At 42.2% G+C, this 20511-nt stretch overlaps 1 protein-coding gene across 3 annotated transcripts in view; it reads right to left on the minus strand.

Moving 5' to 3' along the window:
* fam49bb (family with sequence similarity 49 member Bb) overlaps positions 1 to 20511 on the minus strand; it is a 36176-nt gene that overhangs the window by 7534 nt on the left and 8131 nt on the right. For 2 of the 3 annotated variants that reach the window (XM_062021364.1, XM_062021365.1), the window contains 4 exons: positions 9230 to 9310; positions 8694 to 8815; positions 8495 to 8600; positions 3553 to 3692 (listed from right to left, as the gene is read on the minus strand). In XM_062021364.1, coding sequence (XP_061877348.1) covers positions 3553 to 3692; positions 8495 to 8600; positions 8694 to 8815; positions 9230 to 9302 — 441 coding nt within the window. In that variant the 5' untranslated portion in view covers positions 9303 to 9310. Of the gene's footprint in view, positions 1 to 3522; positions 3533 to 3552; positions 3693 to 8494; positions 8601 to 8693; positions 8816 to 9229; positions 9311 to 20511 lie in introns of those variants that run through there. The other variant, XM_062021366.1, reaches the window with a different exon arrangement.

Below are 20511 nucleotides of genomic sequence, written 5' to 3' on the forward strand. Positions count from 1 at the left end.
AATAAACTATAACGTGCAAGCAAATTCCTGAGCTTGGAATGAGTGTGTGAGTGGAAAAAAGAGCACGTCTACTAGAAGTTTTGGTTGCTACTTTTTGACGCAGCTTGTGCTAGTATGCCTGATTAAGAATCACTGAACTCAACAAAAAAGTAAGGCATATGGAATCACAGAATTGGCCAATAAAATGTTACGGCTCGTATGCACTACATTAAATTGTTATCAATACACTAAATTTCCCTCTGGGACAATACATACTCTAATATGAGCCAGCTCATATTTTCAATATCACCCACCTCTCACTGCAACACAACAATAGCTGGTGTGTGTGCGCCATTTGCTTTTCAAAACTCAATATATACCTTCATTTTGTCTTTTTTCAACCAAAGTCTGATAATACGCATACAGTGCAATCACAAAGCTTGAGTTTTCCACATTTTGTTATCTTACAGCCTTATTCCAAAATGGAATAAATACATTTTTGTTCTCAAAATTCTACACACAATACTCCATGATGACAGTTTTTTTAGGGATTTTTGCAACTTTACTAAAAATAAACTGAGAAATCCCAAGTACATAAGTATTTCTGGCCTTTGGAGCTCAAAAGTGAGCTCAGATGCATCCCGTTTCATCTGATCATCCTTGAGATGTTCCTACAGCTTAATAGGAGTACACCTGTGGTGAACTCAGTTGGTTGGACATAATTTGTAAAGGCACAATATATAAAAGGTGACACATTCGACAGTGCATGTCAGAGCACACACCAAGAATTAAGTCGAAGGAACTGTCTGTAGACCTCTTGAGGCACAAATCTGGGTAAGGGTCCAGAAAAATATCTGCTACCTTGAAGGTCCCAATGAGCACAGTGGCCTCCATCATCCGTAAATGGAAGAAGTGTGGAACCATCAGGACTCTTACTAGAGCTGGCAGGACATCTAACCTGAGGAAAAGACTGTGCTTCCTCAGTGATGGCACCTAAGCTATGGAATAAACTCCCCCTGAATATTAAGTCCGCCACCACTCTGGACTCTTTTAGAGCACAGTTTAAAACTCACCTTTTTACCGCAGATGACTTTTGATTCATGTGTTCATTGTGAGTCTTAAATGTTTAGTTTAAATTCCTTTGTGTGTCTCAGTCTCTGTTTTTTTTGTTTCTCCACTCGGGCTGATGTAACAGTTGGTTGGGGGGCGCATAATAAATGAAAATAACATAACAAAAGGGCCCGAGTCAGGGAGGTGACCAAGAACCCAATGGTCACTCTGTCAGAGCTACAGCTATCCTTTCTGGAGATAGGAGAACCTTCCAGGAGGACAACCATATCTGTAGTAAACCACCAATCAGGTCTGTATGACAGAGTTGCCAGGCGGAAGCCATTTCTTAGTAAATTCCTGAGCTTGGAATGAGTGTGTGAGTGGAAAAAAGAGCATGTCTACTAGAAGTTTTGGTTGCTACTTTTTGACGCAGCTTGTGCTAGTATGCCTGATTAAGAATCACTGAACTCAACAAAAAAAGTAAGGCATATGGAATCACAGAATTGGCCAATAAAATGTTACACACAAAATATTAGGAACATTTATATAAATGTGAGTGAAATGTTGTCATTGTGAGGAGAAGGAAGTTTTGTTTAGGGACATTGTCTCATGTTTCATCTCTGAAACACATCTTAAACTAAACAATGTGCAGACGGCCACTTGAAACAGCGACTAAACTACGAAGCTAAATCTAGCCAGAACAATCCATGTACCCACAGAACACCTCGTCTGCTTGTGTTGTTGTGAACGACATCATGGATGTGAGATCAATGTACAAACAGGACTTCAGTCGCTCTCTTTATTTCTTTTAAAGCAGCCTAAAGTCGTCAGGACAGCAGCACACTTTTCCCCTTCACAACAACAGCGCTATGCACAACATCCAGTCTAACTGCACTAGCAAAATAAAGGTTTCAAAAAAGTACCATACACACGCATAATGTACTTAAGGGTAGGGCTGCAACAACTAATCGATTAAATCGATTATAAAAATAATTGGCGATTAATTTAGTCATCGATTCGTTGGATCTATGCTATGCGCATGCGCAGAGGCTACTTTAAAAATATTTTCTCATTTATTTTTTATTTTATAAACCTTTATTTATAAACTGCAACATTTACAAACAGCTGAGAAACAATAATCAAAATAAGTATGGTGCCAGTATGCTGGTTTTTTTTCAATAAAATTCTGGAAAGGATAGAAATGTAGTTTGTCTCTTTTATCCGATTATTAATCGATTAATCGAAGTAATAATCGACAGATTAATCGATTATCAAATTAGTTGTTAGTTGCAGCCCTTGATACATATTGATACATTTCTTATGCTTTGACTTAAATTTGTGTCCAAAAGGTTTATTGCACAAATAGAAAGATCTTTGCATTTTAATATATTTGTATTTAATTTATTTAAGACAGAAAAAGCACACATGCTATGGTGGTAAAATAAGTGGAAAAGGTAAACAACGGAACAAAAAAAAAAGTTTTCTTCCAATTTTATAGTTTTATTATATTGCTATTGTTGTTACTATTTTACAGTTTTTATTAATTGTTACTCATTTATATCCGTTCTTTTAAATTATATATAAGTAGCGTTTTGGTAGTACAATAAATACTCATGTTTTCAATTTTATGAATAATTGTGTTATTAATCGTGATAATTATTTTTGCCATAATTGTCCAGCCCTAGTCCTCAGTCATGAACACATTATGATGGGACTGCCTGAATGTTTTTGTCATTCAAACTGTACAGTAGATGGCATCATATTCAATAAAGTTCAATTGTATTTCTAAGCACTTGATTGTCATGTTTTTTGCACACATGCGTCATGGCCAAATATGCATGTTAAAGCCCCCAAAATAAATGACAGTACTGTGTATAAATATAGAGCACCTCTAATTTTCAGAACAATACAAAGTGTCACACCAGAGTCGAGCCCTCAATCATGGCTCAGCAGCGCGGACTCATCTGCAGCTAATTATGCAAACATGTCGGCGCCTGCCTCATACTAATCCTACTTCAATGGACTTGCAAGTCCGCCTCGACCATGTCCGCCACGAGACGGGCCGCGCGCCTCAGACGCTCAAAGTGGGTCAGAAGCTTGTGACGGGTGGACCTGGCACTCCACCTTGCACTTCCTACCTTCCCTTCTTTATCGGACGCTAATTGGGATGTCGCAGCGAGTCGCCTCAGGGGGCGGTCGGGTGCATTTTTAGGGTTTTTGGCAACGAGAGGGTGAAGCAGTTCAGTAGCTGTCAAAACACATGAGCGCGCAGGTTTGAGTCCGCATGTATACTGAGTTGCAGGACACCCCCCACCACCCTACATTTACCCTAATAAAAGACGTCTGCTGAAGAAAACAGGGATTTCAAAAGTCTTATTAGCCATTTCCTCTGACGTGCAGCTAATCAGCAGCTGAGCACTAAGCAGGATTGCAACTCAATGCTAATCGCGTCGTTTGGATTTGATTAGCATCGGCAGGAAGATTCAATCTTACTTTGAGCTCGTCAAAAAGATTAAATCTTACTTTGAGCTCGTCAAAACGAAGAGTGAAGTGCAGGATTTCGGCAAACTGCTTGGCGAGCGCCTGCTCCCGCTCCAGGTGCTGCGTGGGGTCGGCGTACGTCTCGTTGGTCAGAGCTCCCAGCAGGCTGTGCAGCGCCGCCTCTGCGTTGCAAAGTCAAATAAATAATCAGCAGCTGTGTACAAAAAAACAAGGAATTTGACACGGAGTAAAAAAATCACCACCATACCATAATGATATCTAGTAATGTTGGTTGTGTACCCTGATAAAGTATCAAGTGGAGGTGGGACAGGATGTTAGTGGGGCAGCACTCATGCCCAAACTGCCTCGAGGCTCAGTGCCAGTTTGGGATTGGGGGACAAGGGCGGGGGGTCCTCCTGCTCCGATGCAGATGAGACTAATTATCTCAGTGGCATGAAGTGTGGATGAGGGAACATTCAAACAGGATTATGCTAATTGTTTGGACAGGATGTAAATACGTAGCCGGTGTCAATCCTTGGCGTGCCGACAGAACTGATCACAAATCATAAGGCGTATGTCAGCCAATATGAGAAAACACAGCTCTCCTGGAAATACCTTTAAAGCCGAAGGAGGAGGAGGTTGTATTTATAGACGCAGACGCTGCTTAACATTCAGTCTGCAGACAAAATGATTATGACATAACGATAAGACATCTTTCTGTATTGTTGGCATGTCAGACTCAGACAGCAGTCAGCAAAGACGACTGTGTGTGTCGCTCCTGAATCATGGCTGCTAGGGACAAAGTTTGCAAGAATGCTTGAAAATCTGAACAGAAGTTTGTGTAATGATTATAAACGTAGAAGGATGTTCAGATTATGTATTCTGAGCACTCCCTATACATTGTGGTGATCTACAAACATGCATTTCACAGACCTGCCAAACTCATTTTGAAATATAAAAAATAGTCACATTTATTTAAAGGCAAAGCGTTGTTTTAGAATCAACAAATGTATTTTATCTCATTAAATTATGCCTTTTCCTTTTGCTCAATTTTTCCTATTGTTGATTATTTCTGTCCAGTTAGGTCTACAATAGGGGCCATTAAAAGACCAACCACATAATAATTTGGACACCTGTTCTTTTCTCGCTCTTCATCAACTATGTGAGCTACCACAACTCTCCTTGACTATGTAGCATGTTAGCTTTCCTTGTCTTAAGGAACAATGGTCATTGAGAGGAGAGTATTAATGCAGCTGGAACTAATGCGTTACAACCAAGGATGTAACGATAAGACAATTTCATGACAGTTATTGTCATAGTATAGTTGAATGTGCTCTAAAATGTGCCCAGTATTTGTTAGCATTTAAGCTAGTTAGGAATTAGCACAGTAGCTGCTTCCATAGGAAATGAGCAGCATCACTGAGTTTATCATCTAAGGGCTGTAATCAAAATTTTAAACGGCTGGATTTTTGTGTGTGTAAGGTGCATCTGAATGAAAAAAAATGTGTGCATGTTGGAAGGTGTGATGTCAGGTTTTTCATGAAAACAATCGCTGCTATTCACATATATTTTTACCAAGCACCAGAAGATGAAAGAGGAAGTGAGCAGCAGATAAGAGTTATGATATGCAAAGTCAATGACATAAGCTCCTCTCCATGATCTCATCTATGTTGGACGCTGAGCCTATTAGCGTAGCGCTACACGTAGCTGCACCAGCCCGCAGTAATGGTCTCAGCCTCATGCATATCGGATCAGGCGGGGGGCTTCCGAGGCCACGGCGGGCCCCGAAGCCTTAAAGTCAAGACAGCGAAATGGAGCGGCGGCGGCAAGCTGACCTACTTTGTTGCATAACAACCACCGCCAGGCTGTCGCCGCCCACAGCCTCCCAGAGATTGTGGCGGTCCACAATCCAACCCCCGACTTTACCCTCAGGGTCATAAGTAGATCAAGGAGCCCCTAAGCCCCCCGACATGCTAATTAAACAATGTATAGTCCCTCTGAGGTCAGCGCGCAGTGCTGAGACGTGCACGTCTATGCAAGTTTGTTTACATTCAACTGCATGTCTGGGATCTTGGCGGCTCGTATGCACTACATTAAATTTTTATCAATACACTAAATTTCCCTCTGGGACAATACATACTCTAATATGAGCCAGCTCATATTTTCAATATCACCCACCTCTCACTGCAACACAACAATAGCTGGTGTGTGTGCGCCATTTGCTTTTCAAAACTCAATATATACCTTCATTTTGTCTTTTTTCAACCAAAGTCTGATAATACGCATACAGTGCAATCACAAAGCTTGAGTTTTCCACATTTTGTTATCTTACAGCCTTATTCCAAAATGGAATAAATAAATTTTTGTTCTCAAAATTCTACACACAATACCCCATGACGACAGTTTTTTTAGGGATTTTTGCAAATTTACTAAAAATAAACTAAGAAATCCCAAGTACATAAGTATTTCTGGCCTTTGGAGCTCAAAAGTGAGCTCAGATGCATCCCGTTTCATCTGATCATCCTTGAGATGTTCCTACAGCTTAATTGGAGTACACCTGTGGTGAACTCAGTTGGTTGGACATAATTTGTAAAGGCACAATATATAAAAGGTGACACATTCGACAGTGCATGGCAGAGCACACACCAAGACTGAAGTCGAAGGAACTGTCTGTAGACCTCTTGAGGCACAAATCTGGGTAAGGGTCCAGAAAAATATCTGCTACCTTGAAGGTCCCAATGAGCACAGTGGCCTCCATCATCCGTAAATGGAAGAAGTGTGGAACCATCAGGACTCTTACTAGAGCTGGCAGGACATCTAACCTGAGGAAAAGACTGTGCTTCCTCAGTGATGGCACCTAGGCTATGGAATAAACTCCCCCTGAATATTAAGTCCGCCACCACTCTGGACTCTTTTAGAGCACAGTTTAAAACTCACCTTTTTACCGCAGATGACTTTTGATTCATGTGTTCATTGTGAGTCTTAAATGTTTAGTTTGAATTCCTTTGTGTGTCTCAGTCTCTGTTTCTGTTTTTTTTTGTTTTTTTTCTCCACTCGGGCTGCGCCCCGGGCTGATGTAACAGTTGGTTGGGGGGCGCGTAATAAATGAAAATAACATAACATAACATAACAAAAGGGCCCGAGTCAGGGAGGTGACCAAGAACCCGATGGTCACTCTTTCAGAGCTACAGCTATCCTTTCTGGAGAGAGGAGAACCTTCCAGGAGGACAACCATATCTGTAGTAAACCACCAATCAGGTCTGTATGGCAGAGTTGCCAGACGGAAGCCATTTCTTAGTAAATAAGTTTTCCAAAATGCACCTGAAAGACTCTCAGACCATGAGAAACTAAATGATCTGGTCTGATAAGACAAAGATTGAAGTGTGAATGCCAGGCGTCATGTTTGGAGGAAACCAGGCACTGCTCATCACCAGACCAATACCATCCCTACAGTGAAGCATGGTGGCAGCATCATGCTGTGGGGATGTTTTTCAGCGAGGAACTTGGAGACTAGTCAGGATAGAGGGAAAGATGAATGCAGCAATGTACAGAGACCTCCCGGATTAAAAACCTGCTCCAGAGTGCTTTTGAACTCAGACTGGGACAACGATTCTAAACACACAGCCAAGATATCAAAGAAACGGCTTCAGGACAATTCTGTAAATGTCCTTCAGTAGCTCAGCCAGAGCCTAGACTTATACTCCACTGAACATCTCTGGAGAGATCTGAAAATAGCTGTGCACAGACACTACCCATCCAACTTGATGGAGCTAGAGAGGTGCTGCAAAAAAGAATGGGTGAAACTGCCCACAGATAGGTGTGCCAAGCATGTGGCATCGCATTCCAAAAGACTTGAGGCTGTAATTTCTGCAAAAGGTGCATCAACAAAGTACTGAGCAAAGGTTGTAAATACTTATGTACATGTGATTTTTCTTTTTCTCTTTTAATAAATGTGCAAAAAATCTCCAAAAACTTTACATTGTCATTATGGGGTATTGCGTGTAGAATTTTGATGAAAAATTTATTGATTCAATTTTGTAATAAACTGCAACAAAACAAAATGTGACACAAGTGAAGCGCTGTATTGTCTTAAATAAAACAAACAAATAACAATAAAATATACTTTGTTCGCAAAATTTTGCACTGGAATAAAAATCACAACAAAAAGCGGTAGAATATGTTGGGAGGGTTAAAGGCCCTCAAATATACAAAACCAAAGTCGACAAACAAAATTGTACTTCAATAATAAACATGTAGGTCGAGGTAGAGTTGTTACTTAACGGACAATCAAGTTAGGACCTTCTTAAACAAAATTGCAGAGTAACAATATAAACACTACATTATAAGCAGCCGTATTTACAGGTCACATGCAAAACAAATTGAAGATGGCATCGGAACTGACAAATGGCAACATGACAAATGTTTGAGTCACTTTTAGAAATGCTAGTTTTTTAACAATATTAAATGGCAGCATGTCTTTGGTGATGTGTTTAACCACACTTTCTATGAGCGCACACTGTTTTGTTTACACTCATCTTGTTCACTGAACGCCTCAGGGAGAGTGTGCTGTCGGGTGGTTGTTTCAAGTGGGCGTGCAGGTTTGTTGTATTCGGGCACATTCTACAAACTGACTCCTTGGTGCCGATAGGCTCATATTGTTGCGAAGGCAGTTTATTGACTTATCGAATATCGGCCTAAGCCTAAGTTTGGGGTTGCTCTATTTTCTTTTGTTGGATTGATTAATATTCTGTAACTTTTAGGCCAACACTGCATGTAAAAGTCGAACATCAGCAACAAGAGAAGCTTTTGCAACCTGCAACCGGTTTCTAAAAAAAGTTTATTATAATTCATATACTAAATATATCTCACGAGAATCATGTTCAATTGAGAATTGATTCTGAATCGTAGAGTCACCCCAAGAGTTGCGATCAAATCGTGAAGAACCCAAAGATACCCACCTCTAATGATGTCACTGGGGACTTACCTAATCTCTGGGAGAACTCATAGAACTTCTTCAGTCTTCCTACTAGGGGGACCACAGCCGCCCACGCCTGTTCTTGTTGCGCCTCATCGTTTGGGTTCTGGATGGCCTAATAAGAATAAAACAATGAGTTTGGATGAATTGTTTGTGTCATTGTTCTCTCCTTCCACCATCACTCTGACAAATAAGAGCCTTATTTTACCTCTCTGATCTCCTGTCCTGCTCCTTTGTAGGCCTGCAGCTCGTCCAAGATGGCCTTGGCGTCCTTCAGCACCACGTCCACCTGCTCCCACACCTCACGCTCTGCGTCTGTGGGCTGCGCGTCTGGAGGGTGGGGGGGACATCAGGACAGTGGGTCACCTTACTGTGCGACACCACTTCATTGGCTTGGGCGGGTGCACCTAATCAAGTGCACTGGACTGCTTTGTGGTTGACAAGTGTACACAAAAAGTGAGTAAATGGATGGATCATGGTGATTCTTTCAACCGTCTCTAGGAAGCGATGACCTAATGTGAGAGCTTGCCAAGTGTGAAGACTCCACAGTTGTAGGATAAGCCGTGTCCTCCAGCTACAAAGCTGTGTTACATTGGAGGATGGGGGCTCTGCTCTGCACCACAACAACCGTGTGCACCTTGCAGGTTGCTAAAAGCGCCTCTAGGAAGAACACGGCGTAAGGCTGGAGTTGCTAACACGACACTCACATACAGTATTGCACGTGAGGTCCTGACTCGCACTCACTTTCAAAATCCAGGAAGAAATTGGGCTCCTGTTCCAGATCAGTGCAGGTCAAAACCTTCAGTAGGTTCCCCATGTTGGCGCCTGTGCAAAGAGAAGGAGATCAATCAATGATTCAGAAGAGAAGAGTGCGGTGAAAGTGGCGCCCACACAGTTGCATTCAGGGAACCTCACTCTGCTCTGTTCTGCCCTGGTGCCTTCATGAACCCCCCAAAATACAAACCTCCTGCACATTGGCTGCTGCCAAGCAGATGTCACGGCAACTCCATAAATAAACTGAGCTTGGAGAGGTTTTCTGCTTTGCTGAATTTCTACCCGGCAACAAAAAGGCATTTCTCAGATTTTTTTTAGATTTTTTTTTTTAACAAATGTACATTTTAGTTTCACTGTCACATCGCGTAGCTTCTTTTTATACTTATATAACAGTTTGAAGCTTGATGCTGAAGTCATTCTGTGCTTTAAATGTTCAGTCGGCTGGCGTGATGGAGAGACATTTGGCTGTGCAGCTGCTGGACTAGAGCCCGCAAAAAGGTGTTAGTTTTAAAAGGATGAGTTTAAGTATAAAAATACTCTGAAATTTTTAAATGAAAGAAACAGCTCTTCCAAATGGAATAGCAATTATTTGTATCCCCTGTCATGAGAGTTCATGACTTCAGAGGGGGCGGAGCTATGTGCCATGTTAAGATAGAGGCAACACTTCCAGGTTTGGACACTTACGCTGCTTATCAGTGACAGTATAAAAAATGTGAATTGATACGTTCATGCCTTGATTGAGAAAGATGATGTTGTTAATGTCACCTGAGACATTTCTAACCAAAGAAATGCTTCTGATAATCTGTACATTTTGTGTTGTACTTAAATCTAATCCATTGTTATTATGACGGGAGGCACATTTTCAGGGCGTACATAAATATGCTGAAATAATATATATCCCCTTCTAACTTCATGTGTAATTAATGAAGTGAGTCCGAATTCACAAGTTTTGTTGTAGATGATACTACATACGTACAGAATAAACCACATGGTCTCAGTTAATCAGTTGAGGAAAATGAGTAGATTACATTAATAACATCCTGTAATTAGATTTTTATATATTTATTTCATATTCTGATACCATACCAACTTTATTTATAAAGCTCTTTAAAAACAACCACAGATAGATTAAAAATGAACAGCCATGGGAGCATTTTAAAACCCCGCCAGACTCAATGAACCAATTCATTAACATTTTTACATCATTTATTTTAAAAAAAATAAAAAAATAAATAAAGATAGAACACAATTAATCTCAACATGTAAGTGTGAAAAAAACAAGTTGTACATTTTTAGAATGTACTTGGTCTATTTTTAAACAAAGAAATGTCTTTATTTTTAGGTTATCATGCCATGCTTTTACGAGTCAGGCCCATTTGTGAGGAGATGTTTCTTCACGTGGCTCCTGAGCTGAAATGAGTTTGACACTCCTGTGCTAGAGGAATATTTTCACGCATGCAGACAAATGTTCTTTCTAGTTGTCACGATGTATCAGGTGTGGGTAGCAGGAGTAGAGAAGAATGTGTTTGCACTCCGCAGCGACATGGACTAAAGCAGATGAGGAGGGCGACCATTTTAGGGAATGCTGCAAACTTGATTGGTTGTTCCTCTCTCCAGCGCTGGAATTGCTATTGTTTGTACGTACTTTTTGTATAGAATAAATTATGAATCTTCAATTTCAGTCACCGCTCATTATTTGACAGCTTTAGAAATAATCTGGGTGGACTCTTCCCTCCTAAAGGAAGAGTCCCAATACAGCTCAGCAGCGAACACACACACACCTCAGTTGAGTGTGACGCAATGAGAAGTGACAGCCGTACGAGGTTTGTGTGCACCATCCTCCATGTGACTCCTAGAAAGCAGACATGACGACTTAAAAGATCTCAGACGTAAAAGTGGAGACAAGATTTCGTATCTTTGGGGAATGTGGACGAGTTGGACGGCGAGGAGGGGGGACGAGGACGAAGGCTTTCTGAGATGAGTGACGGCACAAGTGCACACTCAGCAGTGATTTAGTGGGGCAGATTTTATTTAATAATGAGACGGATGTTGATCAATGTTAACTCTGCCTGGCAACAAGTGGCAAATTTACTTTAAGACACCACCTAAAATTGCTGCTAGTCACCGAAACGAAAGCGGAGACCACCTGTGAGGTCCCACCTGCCCCCAAATGCCCCCCTTCGTCTTTTTAGCCCGCACTAATGTGACCTGAATGTGTGCCCGCACAGACGCTGGCACCTCGCTGGCTGTCTGCATGCAGCACCTGGGACGCCCACGCAAGGAAGGGCGCAGAGAGAGAGCTGTCGGAGTCCACTGCCAGGCGGCGCCACTCTAGCGCCACCTACCAGGAGCTGGCAGAGGCAACGGCGGCCTGGTGGGCCCGGTGCCACTCTCCCCTGTGCTGACAGAAAGGAGGTCAAATTAAGGACAGGGATTTGTGTAGCCCACTTCTCAAGTCCACCAGAGAATCTCAGAGAAGATAAAAAGTATTTTGAAGAAATAAAGATGAATATGCTGCAGATTTAAAACATGTTTTATCATTAAGCAGCTAGGGAGGGGTCTTAGTACGAAGCCTGCATGACCTGGGCCGCCTTGTTGTTGTTTTGAACCCCCCACCAAGCAATCGCGTGCTCTCAGAGAGGTAGTGGGTGGGTGAGTGGGGGGTTACTTCCAATCTACCCAGCAGGAGCCCGCGCAGCTCTCTCATTGGCTGAGGCCGATCTACCCGACAGCTCGCTGTATCCATGGAGCCCAAAACAATTTTTTGGTACCATTGAAAACATTGCAGCAGCCAATGAGAAGGCGGCGTGAGCCCGGGGAACAGAGTGAGTACAGTAGTAGTAGACTTGAAAGCACATGAATATGCTAATAGATGAGGTAATGCGCCAAAAGCAGAACATTAGTAAACAACAGGGTAGAGTTTTATTCCACTGCTGTTTTGATTTGAATGGCACGTAAGAAACTAAATAATAATTTCCCTGGCATGACAACTTGAGGCCAAAACCCAGCCGAGGTTATTCTGATGGCAGGGCCGCGCCCATGCAGCATGCTGACCTCTGCATGGCACCGCCTTGCACGCTGCAATCCCACTCGTAAACACACCCCCGGGCAGGGCGCCGCTGAAATGGAGCACTGCGACAAAGCGCTCGGTCGGCGAGTGCTGACATTCCACTACTCGGCTGCAGCGTGAGGATCCACGTGCCCCCGCCAGCTTCACCGCGCTGGGGAAAAAAAAAAACAAGCGCCCCTCCCCGACCCGGTGCGTCACATGGGCGCCGCCATGGAGAGGCTGAGCGCTCTCGCCTGGGGCGTGGATGGAGGAGGAGGGAGGCTGCAGCCTGAATGCATGCATGTGTGTTAATGGCAACAAGAACATGCATGGCTTGTGATGGAAAAATGGGAATAACGCGGCGGAGGTGCGACAGCATGTGATGGTGTGCGTGCAGTGGGAGGGATTGTGGAGCGTCACACTGCGGCACAGGCAGCTTTAAACTTGACCCAGATTCCCCGGGTGACACGCCACATCGCATTAGACCACTCAGCCGGACCTGGAGCCCAATGGAGCTCGCTGACAGCGCCCCGACCCGACAGGCAGAAAATGGGGGAGCACTACCCATTGGGGGCCGGCGCCCCCTCCCCCTCATCCCCACCCCCACAACATCTCCTGCCAATCCCAGTCAGCTGACTAAAATGGCTCAGGGGGTGAACTCCATTACCTCGTATGACTGCACCCACGTAAACATCCGCCTAATGCCCCCCCACACACCCTCCACAAATCCCCGGCAAATCAAAACAAAACCACACGGCGACATCAGCTGTCTCGCCTCGCCATGGTAACCACACGGCCGCGGGAAAAGCGGGCACTTGCACCAACGTGGCACAGCGGTGGTGGGGGTGACATACGTCTTATCTCCAGCTAAGCCTCCCTTTTTGGTTGACACCTGCTGAAAGTTGGAAACCATGGCAACAGGCACACACCGTCCGCTTGTAGTTTCCTCAGAATCCCTTAAATAAAACGCTGACAGTGTAGTTTGGTCTTCTCATATAACATATCATGTCGTAAACAAGCTGCGCCCTCCTCGTCCTCGCCGTGTCCTTGCTGGTCTCTTTAAGGATGTTAGGAATCATTAAGGAGGGCGTATTGACTCAGTGTCTGGCATCCAAACATGGAAGCTCCCCGAGGCCGCTGCCTACAAGACATCTACGGTGTATACACACACACACACACACGCAAACACACACACACACACACACACGACCTTACACATTTACACACATCCTTACACTTCTACAGTACACACATCTACAATACACACACACACACACACACACACACACACGACCTTACACGTCTACACACATCCTTACACTTCTACAGTACACACATATCCTTACATAGCTACAGTACACACACACACACACAACCTTACACTTCTACAGTACACACATCTACAGTACACACACATCCTTACACTAACAGTATACACACATTTGTACATAGCTACAGTACAAACACACACAACCTTACACTTCTACAGTACACACTTATTCTTACATAGCTACAGTACACACATCCTTACTCATCTACGGTACACACATATTCTTACATAGCTAGAGTACACACACACACACACACACACACACACACACACACACACACACACACACACACACACTCTTACATAGCTACAGTACACACACACACACACACACCACCTTACACTTCTACATTACACACATTCTTACAAATCTACAGTATACACAGACACAACTTTACACAACCTTACACACAACTTTACACTTCTACATTACACACACATTTTTACATAGCTACAGTATACACAGACACATAACTTTACACAACCTAACATACAACCTTACACTTCTACAGTACACATTCTTACATAGCTACAGTACACCCGCAACCTTATACTTCTACATTATACACACACTCTTACAAATCTACAGTACACGTTCTTACATAGCTACAGTATACACACACATAACTTTACACAACCTAACATACAACCTTACACTTCTACAGTACACATTCTTACATAGCTACAGTACACCCGCAACCTTATACTTCTACATTACACACACATTCTTACAAATCTACAGTACACGTTCTTACATAGCTACAGTACACACTGACACACCACCTTACACTTCTACGGTACATACACTTACACATCTACAGTACACAAATTCTTACATAGCTACAGTACACACACAACCTTACACACCTACACACATCCTCACACTTCTACAGTACACACACAACCTTACACACCTACACACATCCTTAAACTTCTACAGTACACACACACACACAACCTTACACATCTCCACACATCCTTAAACTTCTACAGTACACACACACACACAACCTTACGCATCTACAGTGCACACACACACACACAACCTTACACAGCTACAGTGCACACACACACAACCTTACACATCTATACACATCCTTAAACTTCTACAGTACACACACACACACACACACAACCTTACACATCATCTACATACATCCTTAAAGGCCTACTGAAACCCACTACTACCAACCACGCAGTCTGATAGTTTATATATCAATGATGAAATCTTAACATTGCAACACATGCCAATACGGCCGGGTTAACTTATAAAGTGCAATTTTAAAATTCCCGCCACACTTCCGGTTGAAAAACTCCTTTGGATATGATTTATGCGCGTGACGTCACAAAAGCAACGGAAGTGGTTGGACCCCATCGGACCCGATAGAAAAGCCTCGTTTTCTTTGACAAAATTCCACAGTATTCTGGACATCTGTGTTGGTGAATCTTTTGCAATTTGTTTAATGAACAATGGAGACTGCAAAGAAGAACGTTGTAGGTGGGATCGATCGGTGTCTTAGCGGCTAAGTACAATACTGTAATATCCGTGATATTTGCATTAGTGTACTGTGTCTTTAAGGGTATGGGGAACGCGCATGCGCGAGTGAGTTGGCGGCGAACTTGAGTGTGTGTGATCGTGACTTTTGGCTAACAGCAGCTCGTGTATGTGTGTGCGTTACTTTTTGAACTACAACCAGTTACCGCTTGTTAATAAAGCGATTGAGCAATTTGTTTAATGGACACTGGAGACTGCAAATAAGAAAGTTGGAGCCGGTGGAGCAGCGGACTACAGCAACACCAACACCAGGAGGTTGTGTTGTGTTTGGAGCAGGATAGCAGACGCACTACGGTGAGTCTAGCTTTGGCTTCCAAACATTTGATCGATTGCCCGTACGTGCGTGTCGATATGTGCATGTGACGTACGTAACTTTGGGGAAATATATGTTTCTTGCTGACTCTGATGGCGGCCGGGGTGTCGTCAAAATCGTACAACGCCCGCCGCCGCATCTAAGTTAGCTACGCCGCTAGGTTAGCTTCTGTTTTTTTAGCTTCGCCAAGCTGAATATTATAAATCGTGTATTTACATGTTCATGGTTTAATAGTATTATTGATCTGCTGTCTATGCATCCAGTCAGGGTTTTTTTTAATTTAGTTTCTATCTGCATTTGAGACTGGCGCTATCACGTTGGCTACGCAGCTAGGTTAGCTTCTGTTTTTTTAGCTTCGCCGAGCGGAATATTATTAATCGTGTATTTACATGTTCATGGTTTAATAGTAGTATTGATCTTCTGTCTATCCATCCAGTCAGGGTTTTTTTTAAATTTAGTTTCTATCTGCATTTGAGACTGGCGCTATCGCGTTGGCTACGTAGCTAGGTTAGCTTCTGTTTTTTTAGCTTCGCCAAGCGGAATATTATTAATCGTGTATTTACATGTTCATGGTTTAATAGTATTATTGATCTTCTGTCTATCCATCCAGTCAGGGTTTTTTTTTAATTTAGTTTCTATCTGCATTTGAGACTGGCGCTATCGCGTTGGCTACGTTGCTAGGTTAGCTTCTGTTTTTTTAGCTTCGCCAAGCGGAATATTATTAATCGTGTATTTACATGTTCATGGTTTAATAGTATTATTGATCTTCTGTCTATCCATCCAGTCAGGTTTTTTTTTAATTTAGTTTCTATCTGCATTTGAGACTGCTGCTATCAAGTTGGCTACGTAGCTAGGTTAGCTTCTATTTTTTTAGCTTCGCAAAGCTGAATTATTAATCGTGTATTTACATGTTCTGTCACTGTGAATGTCCATTTCGCGTTCTCGACTCTCATTTTCAAGAGGATATAGTATCTAAAATGGTTTAAAATACAAATCTGTGATACACAATAGAAAAAGGAGAGAGTGTGGAATCCAATGAGCCAGCTTGTACCTAAGTTACGGTCAGAGCGAAAAAAGATACGTCCATCACTGCCTTTCAAGTCCTTCACTGTAACGTTCCTCATCTACGAATCTTTCATCCTCGCTCAAATTAATGGGGTAATCGTCACTTTCTCGGTCCGAATCTCTCTCACTCCATTGTAAACAACGGGAATTGTGAGCAGCACTACCGCTTGTGACGTCACGCTACTTCCGGTACAGGCAAGGCTTTTTTTATCAGCGAGCAAAAGTTGCGAACTTTATCGTCGATTTTCTCTACTAAATCCTTTCAGCAAAAATATGGCAATATCGCGAAACGATCAAGTATGACACATAGAATGGATCTGCTATTCCCGTTTAAATTTAAAAAATTCATTTCAGTAGGCCTTTAAACTTCTACAGTACACACACACACACAACCTTACGCATCTACAGTGCACACACACACACACACACCTTACACATCTACAGTGCACACACACACAACCTTACACATCTACATACATCCTTAAACTTCTACAGTACACGCACACAACCTTACACATCTACATACATCCTTAAACTTCTACAGTACACACACACACACAACCTTACGCATCTATAGTGCACACACACACACACACACAAACTTACACAGCTACAGTGCACACACACACACACAACCTTACACATCTACACACATCCTTAAACTTCTACAGTACACACACACACACAACCTTACACATCTACAGTGCACACACACACAACCTTACACATCTACAGTGCACACACATCCCTCATCCTTCGCAAGACTAATAAAACAATCCTCTTCCTACCGAGACTGCTCAGCCACAAGCTCAAATTGAACCCTCAAAGTTCCCCACAGCTTTTTGCAAGCTTGCAATCATCACACAAATGCAAACATTGGCTTTAATTGCGAAACACAAAAGAAATGCAATCCAGCATCACAACAAGATGGTTTTTTTCATGCCCAGTAAAGCTTTAACTGAATTTTGGGTGGGGCACATTGGAGGTTTTGTGGGGGGGACTGATAGGAAGTGTGCCAATGTTGTAGTTTAGTAAGACGAGAGCGCCATCTGGAGGATGGAGACGGCTCTGCACGCAAGCCACTCCCAGGTCTTCTTACACTAAGATCAGGGATGACCACACTTTGTGGCCCAAAGGTGCGAGGGCGAATTTTATTTTAATTTTCTAAAAAAGACTAATGGCGATATGCTAATATGTTAGTCATAAAACAGCCTGTAGTTGACAAAGCATATTAATTAATACATTTTAATACACAGGAATAATACCATCAACATTTACCCGCCTTTTGCTTTTCTACCCCCTTTGTGTTATTTGCTATTTATTAGTTAATTGTATTATTTAATTGATTACTTTTATTTATTTATTTATTTATTTGTTTTAGATAATTGTAGTTCTAATAAAGTTGTATTGTTTCAAACATTTTTTCTCCATTTTTGCAGGTTTAATTCGTAGCTTTCATATTTAATTGTAATTTGTCAAATGTGCCACAAGCCTAGGGATGGGTACCTTTCACATTTGAATCGATACAGTACAATTTCCCAGTACCTAAGGACCTTGCTACTAATGTTTTGTACTAGTGTGTATTCAAATGTTACTTGTTTCAACATTGAACACAGAACTTTGCTGTCCAGTTTTCATATTGTTCTCTTACACTTCTGTGTCTCATTAGCATGTACTGTAATGTACTATATAGTAGACTTTGCAGATTACGGTGTGTTGCTTAGCCAGGAAGTAGTCTTAGCCGTTAAATTGAATGTGACAATATTTTCTGTTGTTGGACCCTACTAAGTGTTTGAAATGTAAGTGTTGTATTTATTACACACCAGTTGTTTGATTGTAACATGCATCTCAGTTGTAGTTTTGATTACCAAACTTGGAGGCGTTAAAATCGCCATGTAAAATTGCTAACACTGATAGGTAGCATGTCTAAGGCAAATCCTATGTAAATTAGCCTTTAGTTAGGGCATTTTGAAAAGTGGAGCCTTACTGTACTTTTAGAGTGCCTTATTCTTGCTTTGCTGACATGGAAGATTGGAACATGACCGAGACGCAGTCCGGCTGAGTCCTCTCAGAGTGCTTGACTGCCGGCCAGGCTGAGTCTGTAACCGGACGTGACGTTACATGCAACAAAAGGTATCTAAATATAGCATAAATTGATTTTACATGAGTCCGTACCCGTTGGTACTTAGAAAAGTACCAAATTCTGTATCTATCCCTATGCGAGCTAGTAAAAGAATAGCTTTGTGTAGCAAATGGCCCCCCGACCTCACTTTGGACACTGCTAATGTAGACAATTACATTTGCTTTGCAAGTTTACTTTTTTTTGCAGCCTGCATTTCAGCTTTGTGCTTTTGGACATAAGGCACATTATTTTTGTGTTAAAAGTGAACATTTAGGCTTTACATAATTTTCTGCAATTTTTTTCTCTATTCCTGCTGAGATTTTTTGTTTGGTTTTGCTTATTTGTCATTTCAAAATGTGCCGCGAACCAATAAAAAAAAAACAAGCGGTGTGGCGCAAATCACCCCCGGGCTGCACTTTGGTCACTTCGGATGTAAAATCACTATGATATTTACGCTGCAAGTTTACTTTTCTTTACAGCATGCATCTTAGCGTAATATTATTATTTTTTTGTAATTTTAGAATGTACCACAGGCAAGTAAAAACCCAGCCAGGGCCACATTTTGGACCCCCTGCACTGGAAAAGACTATTTACTTTTAGCGGATTTAACAAGGCAAACAACAAACAAATTACAAATAGACGCACTTGTTATTGCTTTTGTTTGCAAAAACCTTCATGCTTTCAGGGTTGGGAAGCAGCATCGGTATTTGATCCGAGTACGCCATCTAGTGTTCACTTTTAGGCAGCAAGCGAGGACTGAACTGATGGATTCGTATACACAACCATGAGGTGGCGTATTGTCATGTTTTCTCCAGTTGGCGGAAAAACAGCAAGCTGGTGATCAGGAAGATGCAAATTGAAACCCTTGCAAAGGCATTAATAATTCATAAGCAAGGAGAGGCTTTTATCTGACATAACAAGCGACGTGCGCAATATACCCACTCAGACATGTCCTCAAATTACAGACGGAGGGGTGCTCTAAACGTGCTGAGTCAGAAGTCAGATAAAATTAAAGACAAATATTTTTAAATTTAAAAAAATTGTGTAAAGGATGCTCATAAGAACATTATCCTCCTTTTTTATGCCTAAAATGTATGCATTATTCACTGAAAAAATGTCCTCTTAGAAATGTAATAATGTAATTTTGTCATAGACAAAAACTGTCTATTAAAAAAACAAAACACTTTGGTGAAAATACTCAATTATATCGTATTATAATAATACTTTACATAGGGATGACAGTACCAGTAAGCGCCAGTCGGGGGCAGCATTAATCTAGCCATGATCCCACTTTGCAGCCGTGCTAAGAAAAGCCTCACCTCGGGCTATGGTGACAAACCTCGCCTGGGCTTAAGCGAGGCTAATCCCGCCTGTAAAAGACTCTAGTTGGTTTCAGCATCAGCCTTTCCCGCGTAATGCAACACGTTCACCGAGCCCCTGCCTGCACCGCCACGGGCTTGTGTACAAGTGTTGCACGCCATTGGGCGTCTTACAGTGGGTCTGACACAATGACTTAGTGCTCCTATATATGAACCACCTGAGGCTTAGCTGTCAGAACAGTGCAGCATTCTCACATACGGGCTGAGGCTGAGCCAATAAAATGATGGCAGTGCGTCATGGTAACCGTCACCAAGGAGACAAGCAGGCAGAGAGAGATGACGACAAGTCAGGCGGACATATTTAGTAATATTCAACCTCTGACCTTTTCATTAGCAGTGTGTCTAACATACAATGGAGTCTAAATTGAGTCTGGGGGATGTGGAATAAAACAAGATAGGTTTTTCAGCACAGGCACATCCGGTCATGGCTGCCGGGGTG

This window comes from Entelurus aequoreus, linkage group LG15 (genome assembly GCF_033978785.1).
Source record: "Entelurus aequoreus isolate RoL-2023_Sb linkage group LG15, RoL_Eaeq_v1.1, whole genome shotgun sequence".
In the NCBI taxonomy this organism is placed as follows: Eukaryota; Metazoa; Chordata; class Actinopteri; order Syngnathiformes; family Syngnathidae; genus Entelurus; species Entelurus aequoreus.